Source organism: Nestor notabilis, unplaced genomic scaffold (genome assembly GCF_000696875.1).
Source record: "Nestor notabilis isolate BGI_N333 unplaced genomic scaffold, ASM69687v1 scaffold14226, whole genome shotgun sequence".
NCBI lineage: Eukaryota > Metazoa > Chordata > Aves > Psittaciformes > Psittacidae > Nestor > Nestor notabilis.
The window spans coordinates 42,880-65,043 of record NW_009932491.1 but is presented as its reverse complement, the minus strand read 5'-3'; the positions used below and the strand labels follow the sequence as shown (position 1 = coordinate 65,043).

The following is a 22,164-nucleotide window of genomic DNA, read 5'->3' as shown; positions in this document are numbered from 1 at the left end:
TGCGTTTTCTCTCTTTGTCCCCATGCAAATGTTGTATTGCCTTAACCAACAAACTCTTCTGTAGCTTTTGTTTGCAATCTAATTGTAGAAGCTCTATAAGCCTGTGCAAAAGCTAAGCTGCCCATTGACCTAACCAAAGCAGTGTTTGTAGACAAATTCAGAAGGCAAGATGCATTACATTGAGAATTTGTATGGATTCCAATTTTAGTCTGATTCCTTTAGTGGTTTTGCAGCATACGCTCAGGAGATGGAGAGAGCTAGGCTTGAATAGAAGGTGTCTTACTAGTCATAGCCACACAAAACAGCCACATCAAAGTAAAAATTGATATTAAAGAATATTTGCAAAGGGGATGAAAAAGTAATGTAAACACTGTCTTAGTCTCTGTAGTCTCTATGATGATCCTTTATCATAATATCAGAGTGTTGTCTACTAGGGAAATGTGTCTTCTTTATTAAAGAAATATGATACAGCTTACACCCGAAAAAGAAAGGGAAATGAGCCAGTATTCCAACATCAAATGTCAGATCTTCCCCTATCTAAGCTTGCAGATGATTATGAAATGCTTAGCTGGAAGTCAGTTCTTACACCAGGATGTACACTGAAGCATTCCTATAGACTTATTTGAGCTACATTTTTATTTCTGTGGTAGATACCTAAACACTGACCAGAAAGAAATACTATTTGCAAACACCAGTTAAACAAAATGCTGAATATATTCTCAGCTCACAATAAGCAAGCAGTTATGAAACTTGATTCCAAGCATTTCTTCACTAGAAGCATACTAACAAAGGATGTTTTTCCTTTCTTCCTTCCTTCCCCTTCTTTACCCCACTTTCCTCTCCAATTTGCTTCACACTTGGGAATATGACAAGAATCTAAAACAAATTAAAATATATCTGACTTTTAATAGCTGTTACTCAAAGCTTTCACTATTATTTTCTTAAGAACTTAATCACAGTAAAATGTTCTAAATTAATTCTTTGTGAGCTCTATTCCTGTCATTCATCTGCTGAGACATAATAGCATTTCATGGTTAAAAAAATTAATCCTCAGTATTATTTCCCAACACACCTTAAGAAGAAAGAGAAAAACATCATAGAAGTACACACATGCTATTACTAGAACATTACAAGGTAAACTGACAGAGGGGAAATTTAGATTAGACCTTAAGAAGTTCTTCACTATGAGGGTGCTGAGGCGCTGGCACAGGGTGCCCAGAGACACTGTGGCTTCCCCATCCCTGGCAGTGTTCAAGGCCAGGTTGGATGGGGCTTGAAGCAACCTGGTCTAGTGGAAGGTGTCCCTGCCCATGGCAGGGGTTTGGAACTGAATGAGCTTTAAGGTCCCTTCCAACCCAAACCTTTCTATGATTCTATGAAAACAATGCAGGGGATTACCTCAGAAAAATGTTTTATGTGAATTAGAATAATTTTCTGGGTTACCTTCACACGAATGGGCGATAGATGTTCCCCACCACCTGACAGCTTAAAATCACTGACCCAATCCATGTCTGTGAGAACTTTCCCTTCACCTATAGGTGAAGAAGATTTGGGAAATCACAAAAGCCCTCTGGTGTACGTACTTAAAGCTAAGCCTTTTAGTCAAAATTTCAAGTATAAACTCAGTGGAGCAAAAGAACTGTTAGAGTTAATTACAAGACTTGAAGCTTTTAACCATAGGTTGTCTTACAGTCACATAAAATTCTACTTTAACATGATTTAAATGCTGAGAGATTTCCTGTTCAAAAAAGAATCTTAAAACACCAAACATGAATATATAAGAAAAAATTAAAAGTCAATATCATTATGTAATATCTTTAACAATCAGCTATAATGCAATTTTCAATTCAGTACATAAGCATGAGCTTTTTGTATTGAATGTACACAGGTCCTGGGGACAGGATGAGAGATGAGGGCACACATTGAGACGTGAGAAATTCTGACTAATGTAAAGATAAAGATTTTCCCTGTGGGGGTGATGAAGCACCACAGTAGGTTGGCCAGGGAGATTGTGGAGTTTCCATCCTTGGACATATTCAAAACTCAACTGGAATAGGCTCCAAGAAACCTGATTTAGCTGGACATTCTTTAAGCTGGAGGTTTGAGCTTTCCTCCAACCTGCATAATTCTGTTATTCATATATAAAACCTGCAGGAATAGCTTAGAAAGCGACTGAACACCCACATGCTTTGAATCATTTAGGTGAAACTCTGAGAAGGTCTCTCAGAACAGAAACATTTTTAAAGGTTATGAATTCTTCTCACATTTACGAGATCCTCAACCTCTCTAGCATAAAATATATTTCATCAACAGCCTGATATATTGATTTTTAAGACTAAATTTTGAAGTATATTCATCTATACTTATGATAAAGTTGTTTAAAAAAATGTGAGGTGCCATTTGCTTAAAAACATTTTAAAGGAATTTTCATTTCAGCAAGCAAATTGAAAGGTTTAGGTTTGGGTGATCCAAAAGTATTTTTGTTCTTTCATTTGTCTGCTGACCTTAAAAATAAAAGTAAAAAAAAAACCCCAAAAAACAAAAACAAAAAAAAAAAACCCCAAAAAAAACCCCAGCTAAACACAACAAACCCTGAACACCCCATTCTTCCTTCTGATGCTTTCCAATTCTCTTCCCCCACATCCTGCTGTAGCAAGTGAGCGGCTGTGTGGGGCTCAGTTGCCAGCTGAGGTTAAACCACGACACGGTTCTTGCACCCATTTCCATTTTCTCCAATTTAAATCATGCAGTCAAAGATGTTCTGATGAACATCAGATAGTTGACATCAACAGCATTTCTTTTATCTAAGAAACCAGTTATCAGAGAACAAATAAGAAGTGACATGATCTACTGTTGCTGAGCACGTGTTGCATTTTACTGCATCACCAGCTGTTTCTACTTCTGCTCCTTGAGGTCTTACAAAAAGAAAAAAAACAACATCATTCTTAAGGTTCCCCTGAGCAAAACAAAGCAAAAGTCTACAGGAGAAAATAAATAAATAAATAAAAAATAGCAATTACTTATCTCAGGCCTCGTATACAAATTAACCTTCATCTAAAACAGTGTATCCTTTCAATATCCTCAACCTAAAAATGATAGCAGCAGCTGGCTCCTATGTTCATACAAGAAAACAAAATCCCAAACTAACAAACAAAAATACAAAAATACCATGGTAAATACGTACAAGTTGTTTCAGATACAGTTGACTTACAGTTATAATGTTCAAAGTCTTACCCCCTGGAGAAAATTCTACATCCAGTATTATATTTAATAGATTTGGGAAAAAAGGAAAAAAAAAAAATCAAACAAACATCATAATTATGAGTCATTAAATGGAAAATATTACTTACAATAAAACATTATAAGACTGCAATTTCCTCAGACTCAAAAACTTAATATCAAAAGTAAAAAAAACCAAACATACATCTTTGGGAAAACCTGGTGTGCTGCTGACAGTCGTAACATATGAAAACATGAATGGAGTTTGCTGAAAGATTTGATTAAAAATTCTAATTCTCCATTTCATTAAAAAAAAATAAAATCTAGAGAATATATATTACAGGATAATGTGCCCTTCAAGATTAACAAGTAGTGCCATTCTGAGAATGCAATAAGGAAACACATTGTCACATTTTATGATACAGAGTCACTTGATCTGCACTAGTTGTTATACTCACGTTTGAAATTCATTTTCTGGGGAACTCTAAGCCACCTTTTCCTATCCATTAAGCATAAAGACAACCCTATACAAACACGTATTGACCTGAAGTCCAAAATGGTCCAGATTAGATATTCCCCATCCAGATTAACTCCTATGCTTGAGCCATAGCTGGAAGAGACATTTGCCAGTGCAAAAGCATTGTTTGTTTATATTTTTCATTAGGCTTGGCCCTGAACAAGAACCCCCAGTACTGCTCTAACAGCACTCAGGCAACTATGTTCCTCTAAACAGCTTCCATTTCAGCACGAACACTGGCGTTTAAAATAAAACACAAGATTAAGTGAATTACTGATCATGGCAGCACCAATAAAAAAGATCAGTGTAGTTTCCAGCCCCACAGAGGTTCAGTAGATTAAAACAACTGAAGACCAAGCACAGATCTGTGTTCAGATTTCAGTTCAGTGAGAAACTGAAGCCCAAATCTAACTTTGCACACACAAGCCACCCTGTTGAAGTCACCTTGTGCACTTGATGTTATAGAATGGCTGGACATCTCAGCAAATCTCCCTGCACAGTTCTGCTCTTGGGTTGTTAGTCTGGTTTATGGAATCATACCTGTCTACTAGGAAGAACTGTGGTAAATCAGCAATTTTCCACCATCCATAAGCAATTGGATTGTAATTAGTTACTAACAGGGGTGAGAGACCTCAACATAGGAAATATGAACCACCTGGGCCATAAAGTCATCTGCTGTAGGTTTCTGAAACTCTGGTATTTCATAAGGTTCATAGGTCTCAATCCCTAAAAATGGCCCGATTCAGAGCAGCCCTGTGAAGGACTTGGAGGTGTTGGTTGATGAGAAACAACATGAGCTGGCTTCAGTGTGCGCTCACAGCCTAGAAACCAACCGTATCCTGGGCTGTATCAAAAGAAGCGTGACCAGCAGGTCAAAGGAGGTGATCCTGCCCCTCTACTCTGCTCTTGTGAGACCTCACTTGGAGTATTGTGTCCAGTTCTGGTGTCCTCAACATAAAAAGGACATGGAGCTGCTGGAGCAAGTCCAGAGGAGGGCCACGAGGATGATCAGAGGACTGGAGCACCTCCCGTGTGAAGACAGGCTGAGAAAGTGGGATCTGTTGAGCCTGGAGAAGAGAAGGCTGCGTGGAGACCTTGTAGCAGCCTTCCAGTATCTGAAGGGGGCCAGGTTGGACAGAGTCTTGGGTGATATGGTTTAGTGTGTGGTGTCCCTGCCCATGGCAGGGGGGTTGGAAGTGGATGACCTTAAGGCCCTTTCCAACCCTAACTATTCTATGATTCTGTGATTTAATGATGCCTTGGTAATATTTGCAGCTGGAAGGAACTGAGCTTCAATGATTTTTTTTTGGCTGACAGTGTTGACACAGACTGCTAACCAGGTGGTGATTAAATCTTAGATTTCTGACTTTAAAAACTCAACATGCTTTGAGCTGTGTTTTAAACTAGTGTGTATTCTTTCACTTCTTATGAAAGCAACCCATATATAATAGCAGGCCACTGTCTTGCAAGCAAAGCATTGCAATGGAATTATCAAAAACTGTCAATGTCTGTTTTAACACTTGCAAACACGATCCCGAATGCCTGGGGGTGTCTCAAATATATATATTTTGCTACAAGCAGGAAGACTTAAATCTTGGACTCATTGCTAGGACTGGGTGCTGTAACCATAGTGATTTCCCCTTCAGCTGCTAGACTTCCACTTGCTATGAAATGGAGAAGGAAAAGGTTTGGAGAGTATTGAACTGACACCTACTGCTGAAGCTATGCTGATGTTGTAGAAACTAAGTATGTTTATGACAAGCATCTTTGCACACAGATTTTGAAGAAGGAATACAGTTAAAAAAACCTTAAAGCTTGAAGAACTAGAATTGTTCCTGTAAATACAAAAAAGGAGAAATAAAAGCAGTCTTCCCACACAGAGCACTTATCTTCCACCTAACAGATTCCCCATCACAGAAAAGCTTTTCCCAAACATCAGGCTGGTGATACAGGAGAGGGTATATGATAAAAAAAAGCAAGTGCTGGGCAGAGATTAAGCTTTCTTAACTGCCTCCCTGACATGAGGCATAAGTCAGAAGAGTATTATCCATGCCACAAAACAGCGGCAGCTACCCTTACAACAAGCATCATACAATACTTCACTAAGCCTACCAAATTTCATTCTGCTGCAGCCAAAACCAAGCTCTTCTTCAACCCTGCCCTCTACATATTCTTAGTAAGACATATGTCGAATTAACTATACCCATGTTTCTTGCATCAGGTACAGAGCGCTCTCTCATCTGCAGCTATTTTACTGCTAGATACAGACATATGTTTGCCTGTTTTAATCCAGGAGAGACCCAAGAGTTAACATTCATCTGGCTGCCTTAGAACAACAGCACTGTCATGCTGCTAAAGACTTGAGGTCCATTTAGACTTTTATCTCCAGTGATGACCAACATCAAATATTACATAAAGAGACACAAGAATCCTCCAGTACACAGAAGTGAAATAATCTCCCCACAGCATTATTTTCATCCTGATGCACAAGAGGGAAGTTATTTTACCCTGAACCATGCTAGTTTATATTCCTCCCAAGATTTATTTACAACACAGTTTCCTAAGCCTGTTTTAACTCATGCAAATTAGGTGTCAGCCTCACTTCTATCATTAAAGACAGCAAACTGAAAAGTGTGCCAGGAAAATAATCAATTTCACTCATCTTAATCTATGAGAAATTGCAAGAGATCTCTCTCCCCAGGAACACTGTTAAGTGGTGGAGTGAGACCTGCTCCTGATCCTGTGGGGTTCAGAGTAGCTGGGAAAGTGGGCAGGACTATTCATTTCTGATGATCTGCTAATGCAAATTGCTAAAGCAAGCTGCTCAAGTCCCAGAGTCACTATCTGATTTTCTGTTTGAAGAAAATGGATTACTGAATCTGGCAAGTTTGATGTAGGTTGTGTCAGAAAGCCAGTCTGGTGAAAGGAATGAAATACTAGGGTGAGAGTTAGCAAAGAGAGGCAGAGCTGTCCCTAGTTAATTCCTAAGCACCATTCTCCACTCCATTCATTTGCTTTATGATGATTTGTCTGTGAAGAGTCAATCTCCAGGGAACAGATGCTCATATTATCCTGAGGTACCTAGAGATTTGTAATCAGCTGTAAGCAAGCAGGAAGATAAATTATTTGGTACTTCGGTAAGTTTATTACTATAACAGACACAAAAGCCATTCCTGTTATAAATAAATGAAAAACTAAACTTCCACTCAGATACAGTCAATGCATCTGGAAAGTCCTGGGACTAGCCAGAATGTTTCTCTCTAAGCATTCAGCATCTACTGATGCAAACCCACTAATTCTGTATATATTTTATCAAGGTTTATGTAACTGGGTAAGGCAAATAACAGGCAATATATGGAAAAGGTTCATTCCACTAAAGCCATACTTTACTACATCCACACCATAGAATCAGGAATCTTAACTGAAGCCATTTGCCATATTGCTTCGAAGTTGCTTCATGGCATGGTGCCGCATCCTGCTTTGTGCTGGATCATCACATCACCTGTAAGGGCCTTATCCCTGATTAGAAGTGACCAGGAAGAACTATTTAATCCTACTGAAGAGTAGTGACACTGACCACCATTACCACAAAGAAAAACCTATCATCTCCATCATTGGACTCATGCCATGAACAATGGCATTAGTCACCTCTGCCATAAACCAAAACTTCCAAACAGCTGGTCTCCTGCCACAGTTCAGTTTCTTATTGTTACCCCCTCCTTGCCGTCTTTGTAGGTGGCAGGAGAACAGCTACATCTGTCCCGTAATTACTACTCTGCCAGAAGTGCTCCTTCACAGACATTGGTTTCCATTCATGTCCACAAACACCTCACTTATCAGTACTATTTTCAGAAATGCCAAGCCTTCTAGACCTCTACACTTCACACTTCTGACACCAGTGCCTTCCATTGCCTCTGTAATAAGTTAAGCCAATAAGTCCTATAAAAAAAGCCATACTTGGGAAAACATATTTTTAGCTTTAAACAATAGTTGCACAGACCTAGGCTTCACATAGTTTGGCCAGCAGCATGTGGAACATTTCTGAATAAATGTAAGTGGATTTTAGTAGAAAATGAGTCATTGTACTCAGTGGAGGTACTAAGGAAAAAGAAAAGTGGCTATATTTTTAGAAGAAGGAATAAATGCACAGGCACAATTTGAAATGCTTGTTTCACTCCTGAAAAGACACTAAATTTCCATTCCTCTATGGGATGGAAATTGTCTGATTTGCAAAGCAGTGAAGACTTACCAGTAACAAGCAGTTGTTTTCTTGTTTATAAATTAAAAAAAATCATGAGGACTTGTAGCTGGTATGGTTAAGACATTGCAATGATTCCAGAAATTAAAGCCCCAGAAGAGAACATTATGGGGCCAACAAACCCCATAGATTTAGGATCCCTCAGCCCTCAATAGCCCCTCTAGCTCATATCATGTCAACCACAATAAATTAAAGACACATCAACCTATACCTTCTGTGTCATTGGTCATCACATATGGGTCCATGTGAGATGTTCTAAGTTCGCCCTTCATACTGTGACACAGCTGTCCCTGAAGAACACCAACAGAAGAGAAGTTGTGTGCAAAAGCACAGCTGCATGTACTTCTGCCAACATCTTGGGATGGACCAAGAAACAAATATTTTAGAAGGTGGGGAGAGGAGGCAGAAAAACAAAAAAACCCCAACAAACCAACACCACACTTCTCTCAGTAAGGCTTCCAGTCTGCTCTTCTCAGAGGTCACCAAGCTCCACAACAGTGCCTCAACATTCAGTAGCAGGCTATAGCAAGCAAGGAAAAGCTGAACAGTCATATTCGCTTTCCTCACCGTCTCAAATGTTTTGGATACTATTTTGGGGGGTTTTCTCCCCAGTTAATAACAAGAGCAAAGAAAGGCAAGGTAACTGAAACAGCTGATTGGCTGCTGAGCTCTTGCGATATCTCAATGCTGTGAGAACACTAATAAACTTACACAGCCAATGTGAGCTAGCAGGTAGGCCACTAGATACCAACCCACAGATCTAGGGTGCCAGTGTAATTTGACAAGTGTTGGTGCAGTCCCAGCAATAGATCTAAGCTGCTTCTTGTCACTGTGACTTGAAGCTGTAGAACAGTTTTACACACCTAATAAACCAGGTCTCTGAGGTACCCCTTGAATGGCACTACACTGCAAACTCATGCTGGTTCATCCTGGCCTCCCCTGACTAGCAAACATGAAAAATGTAATGGCATTTGCACTGGTCAAGAATGGTGGTAGGTGTGCTCTATGATCTTTCAGAAGTCCTTAAGTTTTTCTTTCCTATCCTTTCTTGCCCCACCTTGAGTAGCCATGGTGGGACGGGATCAGGGAATTTATCTACATACAAAACTACCACACCAAAATAGGAATGGGCAGGTTTCATTTCTAACCTGGATCAATTCCCTCCACTTCCTATTAATTCAAATGTGTGCTGGCACACAGGAAGGGATGGAAGTAGTATCTGTCTTGGACTTCAGTGAGGTGAAAGCCTTTTGAAACTTCAGTCCCATAGAGAGGTTTTATTGCTGTAAGCATTATAGAAAACCAATTTGTGGGATTGCTTAATTTAAAATGTCATTTGCAAGAACATACTTTCCCAGATTTTCAGTATATTGTTGCCAGTATCAACTCTCTGCACTAAGCTAACTGGTTCTCCAAATAATTACTATGTTTATAGCCTCCCTAGTTATATATTTTGTAGGAAAGAGAGCCTGGACTTCCACATCCACATCAGTGCTCAGGATTATTATTCACATGCCTTCAAACTGACTGATGAGTTATTATCTGCTCTTGCTTGGGTTTTTTTCCCTCTCCTGTAAAACACCTACACATACTATAAAATGTTTTGAAATGTGTGTTCCCATGAAACCGGTAATGGCAATGGGTTTGTAGCGTTCTAGTCAGATTAATCATTTTAAATTGGCCAACTCAATTAGTTATACAATTGGTTATGGTAATAGAGGGATAAAGACAAACCAGGGTCTTTTATTACCAACACTCTAAAAATACTCTGGATTCTGGTCTGAGGATTTAGAGTCAATGATAATGCATTTCAAGGCAAACCGATTCCCCTCAAAAGCCAAAAGCAAGCTTTCCACAGAAAATTTGCATCAATGTTGTAAACTCATCAACTATGATTTTAGATTAATATTTAAATTATGCAGCTCACGAGAATTCACATGGGGAAGCTTTTTCTCAACCTGCCTTTTGCAGAAATATCCAGATGCAAAGCAAGTATTTACAGCATGCTTGGTTTGCAGTGACCACAAGGTGACAGAGTTCAGGACCTGGAGGATAGCCAGAAAGGGAGCAGCAGAGTTAGGACTCCGGGCCTTAGGACAGTAGAATTTAGTGGAAAAGGACCTGGGGGTGCTGATTGACAGACAGCTGAATGTGAAGCAGCAGCGTACCCAGGTGGCCAAGAAGGCAAATAGCATCCTGGCCTGTGTCAGCAACAGCCAGCAGGGCCAGGGCAGTGATCATCCCCCTGCACTCGGCACCGGTGAGGCCACATCTCAAATACTGTGTGCAGTTCTGAGCCCCTCACTGAAAGAAAGACATTAAGGTGCTGAAGCGGGTTGGTTTAAGCAGCAGCTGAATTCAAGCCACCATGTGCACTCTCTTCATATTGAAACTTCATGCTAACCTACACTGGCAGGAGTGTGGTCAGCACAGAGGGAAGTTATTGCCCTCTTATATTCTGTAATGGTAAAGCTGCACTTGAAACAGTGTCCCCCATTTCTTTCCTCCCCCTCTTCAAGAGGGATACTGAGAAACTGGAAATGGTCCAGTGGACAGATACCAACAAGTCCAGGGCCTAGAGCGTGTAACCTATCAGGAGAGACAAGGGAGCTTGGTTTGCTTAGTCTGGCAAAAAGAGGAGGCAGGGGAAAACCCTATTGTAGCCTACAACTGCCTGAAGGGAAGATGGCAGTCAAACCACTCTCAGTAATGGCATATGATACAATGAAAGACAACAACTATTCATTGCAACTTAGGAGGTTCAGGGTTGATGCCAAGAGAGACGTTTCCACCAGAAAGGCAGTGCAGCACTGGAAGAGGCTGACCATAGTGTCTGTGGAATTCCCATACTTGAGGACTTTTCAAGGTTTACTAGAAAAACTGGTGTCTGTCTCAAGACAGGGTTGCTGACAGTCCTGCTTCAAACAGGAGACTGGACTGGAAACTCCCGGAGGACCTTCCAACCAGCATGTCACTAGTTTTATCATACTATCACAGCGTCACTAGCACCCTTAGTGTTATCAGCTCCAAGTGTAAAATAATTCTGGTTTGAGAGACATTATAAAGCAGAAATGTCATGCGGCTCCTCTATCGCCAGTTTCCAGATACAGCACAAAACATTATTGTCCTACACTTGAAAGTACGAGGGAGACAGCTTGACCTTACGATTTATGGGTTCTGTAAAGCAGTCAACAAAAATACCAATATGGGAAAAAATATCTCCAGCCACATAACAATCTTCATTATCATCACTATTTTACACAACACAGTTCAAGCATAAGCATCATGAACAATGAAACAAAGTAGTCCTGAGCAATTCGGGGGGAAAAAACAAAAATCAAAACAAAACACAAAACCCAACACAAAAACACAAACACCACCCAAAATATCCAAACAAAAATCCCCAAACCCTAAAAACTGAAACAGTAGTTACACACAAAGCAAAAAAACAACCAACAAAACTCACACCAAACCACAAACAAAAAATTAAAAACATCCTCAGTAAGGCATATACCAGTCTAAAGATCTTTCATCTAAATTATTACTATTTCTGTTCCAGGGAGAGCCACTGACTCACTGCATGTCACTTCGACCTCCATTTGCTTCTTTCGAATATAAAGAAAATTGATGCAGTAGAGTGACAACTGAGAACTAGGCAGAAGGAATCAAATAGATATCAATCACCAGACCCACAGAACTAGATATAACTCCTACCTAATTTGTGGTAAATTGTTAAAAAAATATATTACATATATATGTATGTTAAGGCATGACAAAATAATAAAAATCAGTAGCTCTAATTATAAAGTAGTATGAAGATATGTGCAACTTCCCTCCTACATTTTTGAGCATCTTCTGGAACCAAGTCTAGCCATAGTTTGCTGTCTTCACTACCAATTTTTAACTCATACGCTTTGCTTAACGTAAGTCCCTGCAGAACACATAATTAAGGGTTGTGGGCCTTTTTCTTTTACTGTACATGCTCAGCTAGCTTGTCCTGCAACTCCAATTCATTTTTACACTGACGACATTCTTGTTCTTATGTTCTCTTCAACTTTCTGTCCAGTGCTTATTAGATTCCTGGTACTGTTATCACTTACACACTAGCATTCAAGACAAAATTCAGAAAACGTCTCCCATCTGCTCCTAAGCTAACAATTGGTTCAGCTTCACCTACAGCGCTGTGCACTGACACCATGAGGAATTCTTCTGAGATCTTAGCACTGTATTGTTCTCCTTAGACATTCAGTGCACTTTGTAACAGTCTCAAAGTTCACCCCTGCTGAGCTAGCTGGGAATTGCTAGCAATAAGGCTGCTTTCCAATTATCTTGCTTATAGGTTGCAAGGGAAACGTGGTTTATTTAATTGTCCACTCTTCCACAATGTTTTGCCTTTACAGGAATTTTCAAGTGCTGCATCCTTCCAAAGTGTCTTTTTTTCTGTTTGCTTTATTCCTCATATCACGTTCAATGTGGTAGACCCTTAGAGCTGATCTATGCCCACCTCATTAGGATTCAGTCCTCTAGTCAGTAAGAAACCATCTCCATGTAGTCCATACAAGAACCTGGGAAGTAGTTTCCTCCCAAATGCCCAGTCCCAGTACTGCGTATTGGTGCTTCCAGTCCAAGATTGAAGTGTTTTGAAACATAAGTTAAAGCCTGAAGTTTCTTTTCCTTGGAGTGCTTGCTCCACATGCTTTGCAGAGAGCATGAGAACAGCACCACTTGGGCACACTGTCACAGTCCTAAAGTGTTATCCCACCATTCCCTTTTATACCTGCGTATAAACAGACAAGTTTTTGCAAGACTCACAAGAGAAGAATCCTAGAACATCCTCGACTTCAGCACAAAGCAGCATATAATACCTAGAATACCTTTGCGCTATAGCTGCTAATATCTGGACGTGAACACTAACTGAAGTCCTCAGATACAGATAGACAGGTATGAACCACCTGGACAACTTGGGTTTGGTTGGGTTTTTTGGCAAAAATGTACTTTCAGCTGCTTCACAGAGAGAAATGTCTAAAGAGAAAACACATTTGTCTCATTGCTGTCTATATTTGCTCTTAAAAGATGTATCTAGACATGGATTAACCTATGTTAGTCTGTGGTGCTACGTGCCAGTGAGAAGCTTTTCTGTTCCTTCATTTTCCCTTCAGTTGTTCTTTAATCAACCCCGGGTACTTTTACTGGAGCCAAAATATAAAGGATACTTACTTACTGCCTGTAAAAAATACACACACAGTTACCCTACATGCCAGTACACTTGTATTTGTTTACTCCAACACTCCTTACAATGTCATCTTACTTAAACACATGCCATATTTTTCCCCGTTCTCCACTCCTCCTCTCACACATCTTCATGGCAGTATTACCCTCTATACAGAAAAGATAACTGGCTTCAAAAGCAAAATAGAATAGCATGGGAATAGATATCATTCTTGTTTCCTACAGGTACAAAAAGCAGTTCATAGATCTTTCATGGAATATGAATCATACCATGGACATGTTCTGATTCCAGCATGCAGTGAGGTTAACAACAACGTACCCATAAGGCTACCTTACCTGCTACCTTACTTTCCTGCTAAGTAAAGTAAGACCACTCCTAATCAAAGTAATCCATGTTAGTATTTAGTATGTTCATATTTAGCAATATCATCTATTTTCTTCCTATATGAAGAGCAAGTGGCACATTGAGATCTCACAGGTTAGCAAAGCTCAGATGGGGGGAGGGGGGCGGAAGCAGAGGGCAAGACAATTCAATGCTGATCCAAAGCACAGAAGTCTATACTCTTCTTCTCTCAGAAAAAGGCAAAGTTGAAGATAAAACACAAGATAAAATTGGGATTTTACCCACCTCTGTGTTAAATAACACCAAGCCAATGAAGCAAAATTATTGTAACTCATTTAAATGTCAGAAGCAGTGATAAATACTTCTTCTAAATATTATTACTAAAACACCAAACAAGATGCAACAAAATACATAGTTTGCTGTTGTAACCAAGAAATGTTTTGCCCTTTTGGTTTGCTTTTTCAGTAATGATTGAAGACATTGGATGTAATTCTAATTCCATTGCAGTTAAGGGGACTTCTGCCTTGACTGCAAAGAGTAATATTAGATCCCAATACAGTAATGATGAGTGCCTTCATTTCCAAAACACTACTCTTATAATGAGTCTAATCTTGTTCCTGGCTGTGCTTTGAGCAATAAAGAGCAACATCATTACAGCTATGCGGACTCTTGCCAGATCTCTGCTTCTTTCTGTAGGACACAACTGTGATGCAACGTAATTGTGAAGCTGTAAATGCCAGCAAGGTTTATGAAACTTTTCTCTGGAGAATTGTCAGCACATTTCAAAAACAGAAATGCAAGGCACTTCAATAGCAACTACAGCTACCAACTGGATCAAATAAAATAATAACACCTTGCACAACTTTTTCTCCTACAGAAATCTCACATCTACAAATTATTCGCAATTTACTGGCAGAAAACATGATTTCTGCAAAACTAAAGCTTGCTGTGGGAAAATTTTGTTTCCCCTGACAGAAACGTAGTTCATGAGAACCACAGCCTCCTGTGAACCAGGCCAGAGCACTGAATAATTCAAGTCCCTCCTCCTGCCACGACTTTGCAAAGAAGGAGGGAACTGGATAACATACGCTGCATCAGTCTTCATTGAAAACAAAACCAAAATGAACGCTCAACTATATCCTTAGGAAGGAAGACAAATACAATTCATCCACTAGTGTGCACATCCCTAACTCGACAGCTTTCTTGCCTGGCTGGACTGCAGACCTAATAAAGAGATGTAGTTGCCTTGACATTTTTAGAGAAGAGCATAAATAGAACCACTATTTTCTTCCTCCTTAATTTCTGTTACAATGTTGTCTTGTAATTTCTGTGCAGTATCTCAAATTGAGCATCAACTATACATGGGAAATTATAAAGGATTAAAAAAAAACCCAAACAAACAAAAAAACCCAAACAAATAAAACACCCGAAAAAATCCCAAAACAAAAATAAAACCCAACAACAAAACCCACCAAAAATAAAACCCCACCAGCCACAAACAACCAAGCAAAAAAACCCCATTCTCTTATCTTAAAATGGCTCTTTTTCAGGTGAAGGTACAGATCTTCCCTAGAAGTACCAAAGATAGGACAGCTACCTGTTGCTAAGCAAATGCTAACAGCTTCTTCTAATGTATTAGCATGCTTACGACATAGGAATGAGTATAATTTCCAAATTCAGCACTTACTACTGTCTCAAAACTCTACCCTTCCCATTCTTTAGTATCAGATAAACACAGAAAATAATCTTCCCCAATTAATAACATCATGCAGTCACAGCAGGATTTACATATATTGCTGTTCTACATTTATGACCTTATTACAGTCGATATTAGTATTCACTCCATGTTTAATTTTAAATTGCAATTTCAGTTATGTTTGTCTTGATTAAGTTATACTCTATTTGAATTGCATTGTATCTCATTTTCTGCAATGCAGCCAGATATTTGTTTATTGAATGGTTCCCAAGGGTATAATTTTAATTTAAGACCATTTGGGTATACAGTATGCATCTCAACTATCAGCACACACTATTGTCTATCAGAAGTATGACTGTTGTCTATTAGAAGTATGCTATGTTTCACCTATTTGTTTTGCTGCACAGTGCCTTCATGTACAAACACATCTAGAGATCTAATATATGACATTGAGTTGACCTAAAACAGCTAAATAGTCACAAAATACTCTTCCATTTACTAACTGGCTAATAACTGCATACATACTGTTAATTTTTAGGTGGTAAGACTTTTGGAGTGTGCTTTGACATTCGGTTATTGCTTAAGTATATCAGAATGTGATAAACTGTTTTCAATACATGAAATGATAACAGAACTTAGATTGAGGCCACCCTGGAAAGAGGAAAAACACAGAAGGTTTTTTAGATCACAAAGCTGGACACTGCAAGTTAAAATATTGCCTATTCTCCTCTTAAAACATGCCTAGAATTGCAACCGCCAGTACAGCAGATACGTAAACTTATGTTTTATTCCACCAGAGTCCATAGTTCAACTGATAACCATGGTGAAGTACCAGTTCTGTGTATCCTGGAAAGTTAGATTACAATATAACGAAGTATTCCACTTTATATTTTGCTGTGTTGAACTTGTAAACCACACAGTGGAAATTACCAGCAAGTCCAAGTTATTTAGCTATTCTAATGCAGCTCTACTGGTTTCAGAGACCTACAGAGGTTTGGGGCGAGGAGGAAGAGGGGAAGTCTTTTACTACCCTTACATCATCCATACATGTTGCACAAAAAAGATCAGGGAATAAGAAAATGGAAATAAAAGTGAAACTTAATATTGTATGGGAACTCCCCGATCTATTACTTTCTGGAACTACAGATTGTTCTAACTTCAAGTACAATATTGTCCTGGGTTCAGCTACAGCAGTCATTTTTTCTCCTTCTTAGTAGCTGGTGCAGTGCTGTGTTTTTGACTTTCAGTCTGGGAACAATGCTGATAACACCGATGTTTTTAGTTGTTGCTAAGTAATGTTTACTCTGACCAAGGACTTTCTCAGTCTCATGCTTTGCCAGAGAGGAGGGGAAGCCAGGAGGAAGCAGAGGCAGGACACCTGACCCAAACTGGCCAAAGGGGTATTCCATACCACAGCACGTCATGCCCAGTATAGAAACTGGGGGGAGTTACCCGGAAGGCCCAGATCGCTGCTCGGGTCGGGCTGGGTATCGGTCGGCGGGTGGTGAGCGGTTGTGTCCTTTTCCCTTGTTATTCCTCTTATCATTATTATTGGTAGCAGTAGTGGTTTGTATTATACCTTAGTTACTGGAGAGCTGTTATCTCACCTCGTGGGAGTTACATTCCTTCGATTCTCCTCCCCATCCCTCCGGGAGCGGGGGGAGGAAGGAAAAGGGGGGGAGTGAGCGAGCGGCTGCGTGGTTCCAAGTTGCCGGCTGGGCTTGAACCACGACAAATATGCATCAGCGATCCATTCATTTTCTTTACCACAAGAAATTTATATTAGTCAAGTGAACTGTGAAGCTTGGTACCAATATTTATTTATGAGACTGCTTAAATTCAGATTAAGAAATAATTTGCCATGTTGAGTAATAATAAGCTAGTTTCTCATACTCACATTTTCACAGAATCTCTCTTACCTAGGACTCGCATGTATTTGTCTTCACAACCTAATGTACCCTATTACAATGCTGGTACACAGGCCGACTTACACACTATATATACATGCTTACTTATACCCTTGTATCAAACTGGAAATGCGTAAGAAATTTGCACAATTACTAAGAAGGGAAAAAAACACATTTCACACTAACAAATCAGAATCCATCACATTAAAAAAAAAAAGGGGTGGGGAGGAATCAATACATACAAAACCAACTTTATCACTGCTGCTCAGACATTTGCCACTAGGAAGGTTGACTACGCCCTGGAAAAGCAGGGCAGCACTTGTGTGACAGCTGAATTAAATGTACTGTAACACCATGATTTTTCAGTAGCATTACAGCTTTTTCTTTTATCATAGGAAGTACAGTTCAGCAAAAAATATTCAGTGTGCTTCCAAAAAAAAAAAAAATGAAATGTTTTTAAAACAAATCATTTAAAAGAACAGTTACCTGCAGAAACAGATTCTCTTTTTTAATTTTACACTGGGCCCAGATCTTTTAAACTCACAATTAGAAATTCTTAAGTACGAAAGTTAAATGGTCTGATTTTTTTTTCATATTTAGACTGATGCTTGAGACCTTGGAAAGCTGCCATAAAAAGCTAAAAATATTCTGTAGCCAAGAACCAGAAGATTCAGAAATTATTTGTACACTTTAGAGCTTGAATCTACAAAATCCCCAGCAAATTTTACAGCATTGAAGGCAAGTAGTCATTAAATCTTCACTTCACTCACACCACTGTAAAACATAAAAAAATTAATACAAAACCCTTCAATGTGAGACTAGCCATATGGTTTGCTGACATTTCATTCCTCACTGATGAAATATGAGAAAGGTAAAGCTGTACTCCTTTAAAAAAGTTATAAAAATGTGTAACTATATAATTTGGATTATTATAGTTTATATACATTTGGTTTTCATTAAAATAACCTTTAACTATGCTTTTTAAAATAAGAATTTACAGCAACAGGGACTCTCATAATCATGACATAGTCTTCATTTGCCTCATCAAAATATTGGATCTGTAGCACCTCCATGATCTGGGGAATGGGAGAAAATAGATCATTTGCTGAGTTAAGAAACACTGAGATTCCTTTAGAATGAAGCTCAGATTTTTTCTCCCCATCACACTTGTTCGTTTGCCACATACTTCTACATAGTACAGCACAATTGCAAGGAAGGAGATCTCTTTACCATAGTGTTACCAACAGCAGTGTTCTGTATATAGCACAACTGGAAGAAGCAAAATTACTTATGCAAGCTACAATGCTAAAAATAGCAACTCATTTTCTTCTAGTAACCATAGCCAACAGACAGAATTTCTTTTTCTTTCACTTGATCACATCCTCTAAGATCTCTTGTAGTTTATCTTGGCTAATCTTTGAGAGCCATCACATAGGCACCACTCTCAATTGTTAGCTTTTTTCCAGGACAGCATGACAGTTCTACAAGAGCAGCTCTAAGACCTAGTGAAAATATAAAAGAAAGCAGGAAGGAAAAAAGATAATTATATATAATTGGAATTTCTATTCCATCTGTGCAGCAGACAGCATAGGCTCTGCTGAATCAGGTAGATGACGTAAAGGATACCAAGTAAAGCACTGAGGATTTAACTTGTAACAGCCATGTATGAAAGCTTTTCTATCTGAAGTTGCTTGAAATAAAGCAAGCTAGGAAACAGATACAACATATGAAAACTGCAGAATAGTGTTGGTTTCGTTTGGTCTTAATTTTTATTTTTTCTCATCCAGTCCCATCTGGTCTCCAAGTCTGTATATGCGTAAGAGAAAAAAAGGACAGGGATTTAATTTCTCTCTAAATTCCTGATTCTAACCCAACTCTATTCAAATTGTACATTCAAAGACTTGCCTCCTTGGGTTCATGATTCTCCATATTGCCATTTAAATTATAAATGACCTGTTCAGCAGAGCTCAGAATATACCCCACCGCATCACTTGGAAGTTCCAATCTTCAACAGCATGGACTGAAAAGCAAAAGAAGGTATCCTGATCTCCTCCTAGTTACTTGGGTCAGGAAAAAAAAAAAAAACACCAACAAAAACTTTTGGTTTTGGCATACCACCTCTTGGTTCTGTCCTTTGTAACCATCTTCTTGCAGGCCTGGAAAAAGGCGCATCTATGAAAACCTTGTAAATCAGTTCTCACAATGGACATAATTGTCCTATTGTCTGTGACCACTGATCATCAAGTCATGGCATTTCCTCCGTACAAAACAACTATTGTAGGTCCAGGGCAAGGAAGAGAAGTATTTTCATTAACTTCTTTTACCAATAAGTGTGTAGTTTATAACTCTGCCAGATGCAACATTTCAGACAGAAAGTCTTTTTGAAAGGTAACAACTCTGCTTTGATTTCATGGCAATGATTAAGCTGAAGATGAAGAAAGCAAATTACATCAGACGGCTTTTAAGCTCTCTATTTCTTCACAAATTACAGACCAGGCTAGTATTTTTGAGGATGACTGATGCAAGGCTTTCTTTCACATAAAAGAAAATCTTAACCCTAACTAATTTTTTCAGTAAGTTCTATAATTTTGCTGCACTTATACTGTAAAAAATGTGTGACAAAATGACCTGCCATTTGAAAAGGCTGTGGGATGACATGGGGAAAACAAAACTAATAGTCTACATACATTCCAGTCATCTTTTTAAAAATCCAACATCTACAAAGTACATGGGCTTTTCCACTTTAAAGAACTGAATACCTTTAAAAAATCACCAAATTCCCAGAAAGACAGACACAAGAGAGTAAATCAGGCCAGAAGCCTTTTAGAAAAATTTCTTTTCAGACTAAGTGAAAGCTGAAGGACTGCACAAATTACATTTTACCTAAGCCACAGAGTGATAGTCAAGAGAAGAGGTTCATTTTCTATGTGGTAATATCTGATTGCTAAGGACAGAGAACACCATGTTCCCCAGACTCAGGCGAGATGTGCCTGGCTATCTAAGGTCATTACATCTGGCAGCTCCAGCAGATGCAGAATGGGAAGTTGTCCATTATACATTCTGAAGTCTGATTTGCTCTGCCTCAGGAGGTCTAGGGACTGCTGGTCTTTCTGGATTGTGTGAGGAAACTTTAGGGAAGAAGGGAGGAAACATCAAAAGAAAGTCCTCAGTGCATGCAGAGGTCAGATAGACCCTGCTCTTTTCAAATAAAATTAAAAACCAAACACCCACAATGATGCAAGTGTGATCCACAGACTGGAGACCCAAATGCACTATATACTACCTCTGGCTCAAGAGGTTTTGAAAGCGTGTGGCAGTCTCCAATTGGCAGTAGTGCAAAGTTTGACATTAATACAAACAGGCCAAGACTTGTCATGGTTAATGACAACAATATCTGAATGACCCCTAAACTTCCTATTGCTACTGATACTTAGTTACCAAGTGTTATCTAAACATAAACTTGCGTTAATCTATTCAGTATGCAAAGTAAAAAAAGTCATTCTTGTTTCTTCCTTAGGACTACACCCTGACCATGTACTTCCAGCAGTCCTGGAGGGATAAAAGACTCTCTTACTCTGGAATACCTTTGAACCTAACTCTGGACAACAGAGTGGCTGACCAGCTCTGGGTGCCAGACACGTATTTCCAAAATGACAAGAAGTCATTTGTCCATGGGGTGACAGTGAAAAACCGAATGATTCGACTCCATCCAGATGGGACAGTCCTTTACGGCCTACGGTATGTTGGGCTTTTTAATCACCTATGCAGCTGTCCTGGCAGAATGCAAGTCATGATTGGTAAAGTGCAGTCAGTACCAACGCTGCTCTCCTCTCCTTTTTCCTGGTTTCTCAGTGCAGCTTAATGAGTCAGCACATACTCTATCCAGACTGCCTCAATACACTCAAGAATTTTCCACAGGGCATCAAAACTCCCTTTAATAACTGACAGCCCAATGCCTCTCTTTCTTTCAGCTCTTTTGAGCGTGTTAGCACTACTGGTGAGTTCTTTGTTATGGTTCTCGCCTAGTAATTGATCACAGCCTACAGAAACATTCCTTCCTTCTGAATTGCTCCAGCAGTTCTTTAGAACAATATAAAAAGTAAAACTAGGAGTCACCTGAAGAAATGCAACCAACATTTGTTAGGGAATAAAAAGAAGGCATTTGTGAGTTTACATGAATTATTTAAAGATTATCTACATGTCTGGGTACAGGTTTCTTTAATCTACCTTGGTTTATCACTGCCTCTTCATGTCACAACTGCTTCTCCATACAGTGCAACCTATATTCACCCCTGTACATAAAAATATATTCCAATATCTGGACAGGCACAATCTAATGATAAGATCCAGAAGTATAAATTAAAACTAAACCAAGTTATTTTTTATGTTGAGATTGCTGCAGAGCCTGAGTAGGCCTTGCATTATTTTTAAAAAGTTATGGTAGTTTTGTTTAGAAAAAAAACAACAAAACAAAAACCCAGCATTGCCTGTCTGAAACAACCCTTGATCACTGTCAACAATGAAAATAATAGAGAACATAAGCCTGAAAGCATAATTCAGTTAATCAGGAAAAAAAAAAAAAAAGATAAAATGGAAAACCTAACTGAAATACCTCAAAATCATACCTAAAATAGGATTGAAAAAAACCCAAAACTGCTGCAGCAATTCAAAATGAAAATAAAGTTTGGGGAAAGATAACTCAGAGTTTACTGAAAATCGAACTTTGAAATGACCTGTTGGCCTATAAAAACATAACCTTTATAACGCAACACTACCCATGCATTCAAAGCCTTCCAACCCATAAATTCAAGCTTGATAAGAAACAAAAAATAATTTATAAATTATTATTTTGGTTCATCATGCTTTCTTTTGAACTTGTCATATTCACTGGTAGTGCATCAATTACTATCAGCGACCACACAGGCATTTTGATACAGCCAGGTCTGCTCTGGTGCAGTTGAGAAAAATAAAACAAGGAACCCATGGGGAAATAGC

General features: G+C 39.0%; 1 protein-coding gene across 1 annotated transcript in view; it reads left to right on the top strand.

Annotated features, from left to right (window-relative positions):
• The window catches only part of LOC104407208 (gamma-aminobutyric acid receptor subunit beta-1-like), a gene marked incomplete at its 3' end in the record, with an annotated part of 54,258 nt that overhangs the window by 4,557 nt on the left and 27,537 nt on the right, over positions 1 to 22,164 (top strand). Inside the window, exons 2-3 of the mRNA XM_010016426.1 lie at positions 19,324 to 19,354; positions 20,687 to 20,907. Coding sequence (XP_010014728.1) covers positions 19,324 to 19,354; positions 20,687 to 20,907 — 252 coding nt within the window. The remainder of the gene's footprint in view (positions 1 to 19,323; positions 19,355 to 20,686; positions 20,908 to 22,164) is intronic.